Source organism: Rattus norvegicus, chromosome 10, assembly GCF_036323735.1.
Source record: "Rattus norvegicus strain BN/NHsdMcwi chromosome 10, GRCr8, whole genome shotgun sequence".
In the NCBI taxonomy this organism is placed as follows: domain Eukaryota; kingdom Metazoa; phylum Chordata; class Mammalia; order Rodentia; family Muridae; genus Rattus; species Rattus norvegicus.
In genome coordinates, this window is record NC_086028.1 from 45,694,418 (window position 1) to 45,705,156 (window position 10,739).

The window sequence follows — 10,739 nt, forward strand, 5'->3', positions numbered from 1 at the left end:
TAAGAGTTCATCCCCATAGGTCTCAGACACTCTGGACTAGGCCTGCTTCCCTGGCAGCCCCACCCCAGGCTCCCTCCTTTCAACTGACATTGTTACAATTTCTATTGCTGAGATAAACACCATGACCAAGGCAACTTGGGGAGGGAAGGGTTTATTTGGCTTACACTTTCAGGTGACATCCCATCACTAAAGGAAGTCAAGGCAAGAAGTCACAAAGGGCAGGAACCTGGAGGCAGGAGCTGATGCAGGGGCCATGGAGGTGTGCTGATTACTGGCTTGTTCCTCCTCGTTTGCTCAGCCTGCTTTCTTATAGACCCAAGACCACCACTCCTAATGGGCTGGGCCCTCGCCCATTGATCACTAATGGAGAAAATGCCCTACAGCCGGATCTCATGGAGACTTTTTTCTCAGATGATGCTCCTTCCTCTCTGAAGACTCTAGCTTGTGTCAAGTTGACATAAAACTAGCCAGCACACAATCTGTCTGGCAGACATGCTCATTCAGTCTCTATGTGCTTTTCTCATCCTCACCTTTTAGATCTCCACTCAAGTGTTAGCTCTCCTGAGAGGCCCTCCCTCAGTACCTCTTAAACTACCGTCCCTCTGTCAGACCCCATCAGTCAGGCCAGAAGCTCATCACAGTTCTAAACTCGGCTTCGTGTTGATTTGTTTCTACAGCTGTCCATGCTGGACATAAACTTGTGAGAGAGGGCAGCAGTAGCCTTTTCACCACCATGGACTTCCTGTCTGTGCCAGCAGGAGACTCCAGCACAGCAGCCGGGGATGATCTTGGAAGTGGGTGGATGAAAACATGTATTCACTAAATATTTACTTTCCCAGGAGCTGGGCTGAGTTATGCAGATAGAAGGCCAGCAGCCTTGGCTCCAGAGCCTCTGTGAGACTAGGACTGACACCCAACACAGCAGCAAGATGCAGGGCCGCAATCACCCCAACTTGCTCTCCCTAAGCTACAGGAGATGCTACCTTACCCTAACCAAGAAGCAAGTCTCCTCTGAGAGGTTCTGAAGTCTCTGACAGTCCTCATGGGATGGTAGAGTCCCTAGGTCTGTGACACTATATGAAAAACATCACTGAAACATGCTCATGCCCTAGAGATTATCTCCCACGGTAAAATCTGGGCCCCAGAGGTCATTAGCAGAGGGGTGGGCCAGTTTTCCCAAGTGGCCCTGTCTGGTACTGTAGCATCTGGCAACCAAGTTTCTTCATTAGAGGATTACCACTTTGCAGCCGGTTGACCACATGTGATCTCATTTCCTTCACTTAAGGTTATGGATGAGAATACTGGACAAGGCAGGCTCATAGATAGGAGTTGGGAATGGCACAACCAGGACAAGAGTCTGAATGCTGAGTCCAGTCTGATAAACAGTGCTGGGCCTGTGACTGTACCGAACACCTCAGCCTTCCTTATTCGCCACAGCTGGCAGGCACTTTGGGGGGACTCTTCCTCTCTGCTAAGAGTCTTAGACTCACTATCGAGACTGGAATAGACTACTGCCTCCAAAACTTCATGGGGAGCCAAGGCAGTGGTGGTACACGCCTTTAATCCCAGCACTTGAGAGGCAGAGACTTTCCTGACAGGAAAGTCAAGACATTTCAAGACTTTCTCTTTGGGGCTGTGGCAGGACAGACAGCAACTGAAGATGGGGCTTGCTGTTTGGAGAATCCAGTGAACTAACCTCCAAGCTGAGTATAAAGTGTCCGACATTTCAGAACCTGAAATTGATCATTTTATCTTCCTTGCTCTGTAATTCCCATTACAACCTGGGCCCTGGCTGGGACATAAGTGCTCTTAGACTCTACTGGTTCACACTCACATCTTCGATGGTGAGTGGGAGTATGCGTGAGTATGTATGCATGCTCAGTGTCTGTGCCTCTGCCTGATGGGATAGCATTTCAGGCATTACCTATGACCTGGAATAATCATGTCATCTTTACAAAGTGTGTTCTATAACTGTTTTCAAGAAAACCTTTCAGAGTTGCAGGAACATTTATTTGATTGAGGTACCAGCTCTGGATGATACAATGTGTCCAAACTGAAGAGTGACTCTGCTTTTTTAAGTGACCTGACCTTGATTGTGGCCTTTTAGTAACAGTGTTTTATTCATGAGCCTAAGTGGATGTATTCTTATCCCAACATCTGGCATCTTCCGTGAACCAAGAATGGTTTCAGTGAAACACTCTGAGACTTAAGGTCAAACCCTTTTAAAGTAATAGTCTTAATGATAAAGTTTGCTCTTTCCTCCGCTATCTGCAGCTTAAATATTGCATAGTTTCAAGCCTGTACACCATATTATGAGACAGTGTTCAGTTATACATACTCCTAATTTATGTATAATGGAATGTTATTTACTATATAACACTGAAATAAGAAAGAAGAGTTTATCAGAAAATTCATACTGTCTGTCTTGTTTAAATGTACTTTAAAAATAAAGGTACAAAAATAAAAGCCTCAGGACACTCACTCCTGAGCACCCAGTACGGTCAGGTTTTCATCTGATCCTTCCCAGAGCTGGGCCTGCTGCTGGAGTTGGAAGGGACGGACGGAATGGCTTGCTGTTGTTTCTATGGGATGACTGTGCTGACCCCACATCAGATAACCTGGCTTTTCTCACATGGCATTCTGTGGCAGACTAACATCCTGCGGACACTGTTCAGCAACAGAGTCTGTGGCCAGTAATCCGGGGAGAGAGGAGAGAGAGAGAGAGAGAGAGAGAGAGAGAGAGAAGGCAAGAGAGAGAAAAATCAAGCAGGTTGTTTTGAACAGCATTCAGGACACTCTGTGCCCCATGAGTCTTACTTTGGGAGCCTGGAGGTATTTGATCAAAGAATATTTCCTTGTGTAGAAACACTAACATTTCAGGATCAGACAGAACATATTTTTAGAGATTATTAGGCTAACTGATACTATAAAAAATGAAACAAAACAAAGTACTGTTATGTGTCTCTCTCTGACCCAAAAATCCAAATAGATTTTAGTGCATTGGGATTTCAGATCTTCTGTTTCATGGTCATGTTATAAAAAGACAATGCAGCTATTTCAAAGTCAAACCCTGCAAAGCCTGGAATCCTGTGCATCTCGGATAAGTGGTCCTCTATGTATGCTCTACCTGAAGTTTCTCCACAGAGGACACCACCTAGGTCCTTTGCTATTCTTGTGTTTCCAAGTCCCTTGGGCTCAGAGTGGGTACAGCATTGCTTCCTCAGACCCTCAAGCAAGCTTCCCCCATTCCAGCCAGAGTCTGCATCTAGAGCCTGCCAGGCTCACTAGACAGTGAAGAGTTGTACTAGCTTTCTGTAAAGACCAAACAGTGCCAGGAACAAACCAAGGCAAAACAGACCCCAGTGGAATCAAAGTTTGATTCTGTTTACAGGAAAAGTAACGGAGACATATAGGAGATGGACACCTATCAGCTTGCAAGGCCCAGGGTTGGAACAGCCTAGAGACCCTCCGCCAGACCTGACTGGCAGAGGTTTAAGACTACGTAGTAAGAGTATTGTGAGAACTGATATCCCTAGTAAGGCTGCCGTGGCTAGCCACCTGCCATCTCCCCCGAGAAAACATGCTTTTAACGGGGACTGCAGCATGACACCTGTCCCAGCTCAGGGTGGGGAGCAGGCTGTTCCCTATGGATGTAGCACAAAGTGGCTGATACAGTATGGGCTTTCCACTAGGTGTGTCCCATAGCCTGGGAACTCCCAGGGGCCTCTCTGTGCTCGGGGCATAATGGCATACAGGATCTCATTTGGACCTTCTCACTTTCCAGCTTTTTGTTGACAAAGACACAATTGTTAACGCCGTTGGGGCATCACATGACATCCATCTCCTGAAGATTGACAACCGGGAAGATGAGCTGGTGACTGGAGTCAACTCTTGGTGTGCACATCTCGTAGACAAGGTGAGCAAGGAATGCCAAGCCACCCAGCTGGCTGGCTTGAGTTTCCACCAATCAGAGTGTACTATTTTTTCCCATGAGAAACAAAGTAGAGAAAAGAAAAAGAGGTAAGAGCTATAGAATTCTGCAGTGAAGGTAGTGTGGCCCAGTCATACCTCACTGTACCTGTAACTCCTGCCACAGTGAGAGAGCAGCAGTACATGTCGTGGGTGGGGCTCTGAGGTTAAACATCTTCCCTCCCTCTCTTGGGCCTTCGTAAATAATGTTAACTATCATAGACACTGTGCCCTGCTTTCCTTTCATTGCCCAGATTCACAAAGATGAGATCATGAGGAACCGTAAGCGAGTGAAGGAGATCAATCAATTCGTCGACCATATGCAGAGTGAACTGGACAACCTGGAATGTGGTGACATTATAGACTAGGTGTCAGCCATCAGCCAGCGATCCCCTCTAGAGCATGGACCCAGCCCCTGAGAGTTATGGGATTTCTTTCATTCACCCCTGTCTTAACACTGTTGGTAATAATTCTCAATATAGAGAAAAATAAAGGTCTGGTGTCAGTATTCTCTTAGAGGGAGATCACGTATGAGCAGATCCTGAACCATCCATAAAAACATGTCAGCCAGAAGTGTGATTACGGCAAAACACTAACCTCCTGCTCCTGCTAGTGCCCTTCCACTAGCCGTGGCATCATGAGCTGCAGGCATTATCATTCCCAACTATGGATGCTGAGGACCAGGGAAGCAAGAAGCTGATACTCCTCCCACAGCACTAAGGCCTGGGTTGCTCTTGAAGGCAGAGGCCCCAGAGGGCACAGGGCCCGCCCTTTAGCTCAGAACTTGATCCAGACCAAATCAGGGAATGGTTACCCAGGTACACTGCCTTCCCACTAGGCACAGAAACAGGAAGCAGAGCCTGTTGCTAAGACTATGGAGGTGGCCATGTGGAGAATGCTCTCAGGACTCCCATGCTCCCATGTGGAAGAAGAGTGGAAACACACGTGTGTTAGCTTCTGTAAAAGATACCATTTACGTCACCTTAAGGGAAGGGTTTAGTCTAGATATTAGTTGCATAGGGCCCAGTACCTTGGTCAGCAGGTACTATCATGGAGGCACACACGGTTAGTGCAAAATGACCCACTTCACAGCCAGAGTGAGATGAAGAGGAAGGATAGGGGGTCCCAGAATCCCCTTTGATATTCTCAGTGACCTAAAGATCTTTCATGAGGCCCTGCCACCCAATAGCAAGACCCAGGGGCAATGGCCTTTGACACATGGGAGACAGGGTGACTTCTCCTGGGAAGTTTATTTCTACTCACCTCGGGTAGGGCAACAACAAACCAAAGAAATACTTCCAGACAAGCATAATGGCCAACGGGCTTAATTAGAGTTCTTACAGGAACATGGGCAATCTGTAGGCGGAGTGTTGCCTTCCCTCTAGCAACTGGTAACTACTTACATCCACCCCTGGGGAGGACACCAGCTGTACTGGCTCTTTTCTCCTCCGTGAGGGAATTACTATTGGGCCGCTCTTGTGAGGGACTCATGCAGGTGATCACAGTGGGTTTCCAAAGGACAAGAGTTCCACATACTCTGCTCTGTCCTCTGCCTCTTCTATAGTGCCCTGTACCCTAGTGAGAGTGACAGCTAGAGATGCAGTTATTCTAGAAATGTATTATTATTTTCATGCATTTAGGGCCCAGCATTGGCTGCTACGACTTAATCTCCACTTGTCCCCAGGAGTTTGATCAATTGTTTCTACAGCAGCCACCACTCTTTAATACAAAAAACAAAAAAAAAAACAAAAAACAAAAAACAAAAAACAAAACAGGGGCTGGGGATTTAGTTCAGTGGTAGAGCGCTTACCTAGGAAGCGCAAGGCCCTGGGTTCGGTCCCCAGCTCCGAAAAAAAGAACCAAAAAAAAAAACAAAAAAACAAAAAACAAACACAAAAAACATTGTTGACTGAGGCTAACCACAGCAAAAATATTAAAAACCAATTTGAAAACCAGGCTTGGGTACTATAGTGGTTTGACTATGTTTGGCCCAAGGATATTTGGAGGTGTGGCTTTGGAATAGGTGTCACTGTGGAAATGGGCTTTAAGACCCTCTTCCTGGCTGCCTGGAAGCCAGTCTCCTGCTTGCCTTCAGAATAAGACGTAGAAATCTCAGTTCTTCCTACACAATGCCTGCCTGGACGCTGCCATGCTCCTGCCTTGATGATAGTGGACTAAACCTCGGGATCTATGAGCCAGCCCCAATTAAATGTTGTCTTTATTATAAGAATGGCCTTGGTCATGGTGTCTCTTCACAGCAGTAAAAACCTAAGATAGACGAACACTTGTAATCCCAGGAAAATCAGAAGTTCAAGGTCATATAGTGAATCTTCAGCCTGAATTTAAGACAAGCCTGGGTTAGAAATTCTGTCTAAAAAAAAGGACTGGAGACAGGGGTAGGGTAGGAAGAAAGAGCATGAAAGATCCAGAGGGATTAAACATATTTTGTTAGTTGAATAATATCCATTTAACAAGAGAACAATAACTTCTCCACTAAAACCTATGACTTCCTTTGACACAGATTTTGTCCTGGTGTGGGTCCACTGTGGAGTGGGTCTTAAATCCAAATGGAAAGTAATGTTTTTGTACCCATGTATCATGCCACTATTGCACCTGTTTAGACCTTGCATGGATGGCATGCTGGCAGCCTAAGTCCTGCGGTCCACAGCTGAGCAAGATCATTGGTGAGAATTCTCCCCTTGCAGCTTACACAGTGCTCTCCACCCAGCACCAGCCAATGAGGAAGAGCTTCTAGTTCTGGTTCTGGCATGCAGCCAACAGCAGGGTAGGTACCTAAGGAACCTACCCCACAAACAACTCAGGAAGGGAGCCCACCCCTCACACTGTAATTCTCATTCAACAACCTTGTGTCTTCTGGGTGTGCCTTCTCCTGCTCATGCAGGTGCCTGCTAGGCTGACACTCCTGTATTTGGGGGTTTTGTTTGTTTGTTTGAGACAGGGTCTCACTATGTATTAGCCCTGGCTGGCTTGGAATTCACTATGTAGACCAGGCTGCCTTCAAACTCAGAGATCTCCTTGCTTTTGCCTCCCAAGTGCTGGAATTCGAGGTGTGCAGCATTATGCCTGGTGTTGCTCCTGTTTTGTGTTTTTATATATAGACACAGGCTGTTGTAGGAAGCTCTCAGTCACCTCGTTAGGTAGCAATTGTGCCTTACCTAACTACAAACTTCTCCAAACTGTTCAGAGCTGTTGCCTGGCCCCTGCATGGGCTGATTTCCCATGCGTGCTCCTCTTAAGTACATTTGCGTGTCCTTCAGATACATTTCTAAATCTGTAAACATCTCAGAAATTAACATTATGTGGTAGATCCTTTTTATAGAGTGGGCAGGTTCTCTGAAGGCCCACTACCATCTGTTCCAAACCAGTGCCAACTGGACTAAGGATTCAGTATCTAAGGATACTAAAAAAACTTATTAGCTAGTCCAAAACAGCAAGAAAGGGTCCCATAGTTTGTATAATTTCCCCAAAGGAGCAAGGTTATGCAGTATTGCTGTGGGAGGCACTGTGGTATTTAGCTTCTGCCATCTGCAAGCCTTCATGTCTCCTCATCCTGGGCCCAACATGCTTCTCTCCAAAACAGTGAGCTCAAAGCACCAAGGGGAGCAGGGCTTTGTGCTCACCGGTTACACCAGCCACCCCATCTGGCTCCCCAGCTCTATCACGCTTTTAGCCAGCACCCCTGTGGCTCCTACCTCTCCTTAGCCATACCCGGCCTCTCAAGGGCAGGGCAAATATCTCCATACCCAATATATGTTCTTGTAGGAAAGAAGTGTACACAGCTCCCTTTGGGGATAGGAGAGGGAGACATTGATGTCTTTTCTGTGTTGCCCAGCTATGTCTCCTGAGAGTTGTTGCTCAAGCTTTAATGCCTTCTAGAGCTCTGACTTGGCAGTTTTTACTTAAAACTGTACTTCTACAGGAGTCTGGCTGTATTAGTCAGGGCTCTCTAGAGGAACATATGAGTGGGGGAGGGGCAGATATTGGAATGGTTTACAGGCTGTGGTCCAGCCAATCTAACAATGGCTGTCCATCTTCAGAAGGTCCAAGAATCCAGTAGTAGTTCAGTCCACGAGGCTGGATGTCTCTGCTGGTCTTCAGTAGAGACTGGAATCCTGAAGTAGGCTGTAATGCCAGTGAAGGGATGAACTTGCTAGGAGAGCAAACAGGCAAGGAGAACAAGCTTCCTTATTTCACTTCCTGTATATAGGATACCAGCAGAAGGTGTGGCCCAGATTAAAGGTGGATTTTCCAACCTATTTAAAATGATTTAATTAAGAAAAAAAACCCCTCACCAGGATCTCACCACTCAGATCCCTGAGTTTGAGGCCAGCCTGATCTACAGAGTAAGTTCCAAGACAGCCGGGGATACACAGAGAAACCCTATCTTGAAAAACAAAGCAAAAAACAAACAAAAAAACCCCAAAACAAAACAAAACAGTTTTTCTGTTTGAAAACTGACGAGCTGGCTCAGTAGTTAAAAGCATTTGCTGTTGGGCTGGAGAGATGGCTCAGTGGTTAAGAGCACCTGACTACTCTTCCAGAGGTCCTGAGTTCAATTCCCAGCAACCACATGGTGGCTCACAACCATCTGTAAAGAGATCCGATGCACTCTTCTGGTGTATCTGAAGACAGCTACAGTGTACTTATATATAATAAATGAATAAATCTTTAAAAAAAAAAAAGCATTTGCTGCTTTCAAGGACCATGATTCAATTCTCAACACTAATATGGCAGCTCACAACCATCTCTAATTCCATTTCCTCTTCCATTGGAGGAACCCAATGGCCTCTTCTGGCCACTACATGTACATGGTGCACATATATACATCCAGCAATAGATAGACATTCACATAAAATAAAACTTTTTCCTAGTTCAAGTAGCTCAAAGACAGGTATGTCGGCACACACCTGTAACCCTACCACTTAGGGATTGAGGCAGGACGACTCCAGATTTGAGGCCAACTTAGCTACAGTTCCAGCCGCACATTCTACTCCTGAGCTATAGAGCAAGACACTATCCAAAGGAAAGGAGAACAGGAGAACAGGAGGAGAGGAGGAGAGGAGGAGAGGAGGAAGAGGAAGAGGAGGAAGAGGAAGAAGAAGAGGAGAAGGAGAGGAGGAAGAGGAGGAGGAGGACTCATAAAACACAAAACCTGACCATTTTTTTTGAGAAAATTTTAAATTCTTTGTTATGTTCTGTTAGAAATCACTGTTAACATTGACTCCCAGAAGTATCTCCTTTTCTGATTAGTAGGTAATGTTCCTGAAAGTGTCATGGTATTCTGCTTTTGACATTTCTATACACTTAACTATTTTCATTGGCTCATTATTTCAATTTAAACCTAATTAAAAACATGGTACATATATGTAAGTTCCAAAGTCCTTAATCTTGCATAGAGTGTCCCCAGAGTCTGGCATTTGATACTGAGCCACTGTTCTAGTTCTACCTATAATCTCTGTTCTAGGTATACTGTTTTCCTGGCTTAAAAAAGTCAAGAGTATTCCTTGATTATAACAGTTTCCTGCACTGGCCCACTAAGGTGTCATCAACATGTTAAATCATGGTTTCCCTTCCTCTGTGTTGATTTGATCTTAAGGCATTGTGTCTCCTGCTGCATTCCCTTCTGTACCTTTCCTGAGGCTGACACACTTGCCCTGTGGGACTTCTTCCTTATGTAGGCACAGTTCTTTCTGGGCAGTCAGCTCAGGCTCAGCTGCATGTCTCAGTAAAAACACATCCCTGCTACCATAACCCGCTTAGGACTAGTACTACGCTCATTAGCTGCAATGAGTACATCAGCCATTGGGCGTATCTCCTGCACTCTGAGACCACATTCCCAGAGAAAGCATGCCACTCTATGACGTGCAGGACAAGAGCCATCTGAAATCCCCTGGCCATCACCCACACACACAAGGAGCCTCTACCTTTGGGTGTCTCAGCTTCAGCTGTAGGTCTTATTACCCTTATCAGGGGCCACACAGCTGTCAAGAACTACTAGATACCAACAGGGGATGTCTGCCACACGGGGACTGATCTCTACCTTCCGATGGCTCAGTCTCACTGCAGATGCTCCTTTTAGGCTCATATTTGGTTCTGTCATGTCTACATATACACTTGGGGCACCAAGTATATGCGACTTCCCAAGGAATCTACTACTCACTCCAGACAAACCGAAGAAACAATCCTGCCCAGTCTAGCCTGGAGAACCAATGAGAATATCAGGCTTACTTGCAGCAGAGTTGCCCACTCACTCCAGCAACTGTTAACTGCTTACGTAGTCTTGGGGAGGGCCGTCATCCATGAGGGACAGTGATGAGCACAATCCTGGGTGGGTATTATAGCTGCCCTGATTTTAAGAAACCAATGGATATGGGATATCCAGAAGGACATAATTCTACAATAGGAGGACATCCCATTGCAATATCCCACGTAGGACATAGCACTGCATGTCAGTAACCAGGCCAGGACAACTTTTAGTGTTTAACCAGAAACAAAATAGGTTTTTTTTTTGTTTTGTTTTGTTTTTCTTTTTCTTTTTTTTGGAGCTGGGGACCGAACCCAGGGCCTTGCGCTTGCTAGGCAAGCACTCTACCACTGAGCTAAATCCCCAACCCCAAAGAGTCACTTTCAAAAGATGATTTGAGAAAAAGCCAGGGGAAAAGGCCTTCAGGCTGAAGATGGAAGAGGGGTGCATGTAGTAATGTGCTGGTTTCCTGCCCTCCTGATGAGGTCCCCAGCCATTGGTAGAT

The 10,739-nt window shown here is 45.9% G+C and overlaps 1 protein-coding gene across 10 annotated transcripts in view; it reads left to right on the top strand.

Moving 5' to 3' along the window:
* The window catches only part of Drc3 (dynein regulatory complex subunit 3), a 78,858-nt gene extending 74,373 nt beyond the window's left edge, over window positions 1-4,485 (top strand). For 8 of the 10 annotated variants that reach the window (XM_063268617.1, XM_063268614.1, XM_063268618.1 and 5 more), the window contains 2 exons: window positions 3,785-3,916; window positions 4,224-4,485. In XM_063268617.1, the coding sequence (XP_063124687.1) occupies window positions 3,785-3,916; window positions 4,224-4,337 (246 nt within the window). In that variant the 3' untranslated portion in view covers window positions 4,338-4,485. Of the gene's footprint in view, window positions 1-3,784; window positions 3,917-4,223 lie in introns of those variants that run through there. The other 2 variants (NM_001013857.1, XM_063268621.1) reach the window with 2 other exon arrangements.
* The last annotated feature ends 6,254 nt before the right edge of the window (window positions 4,486-10,739 follow it).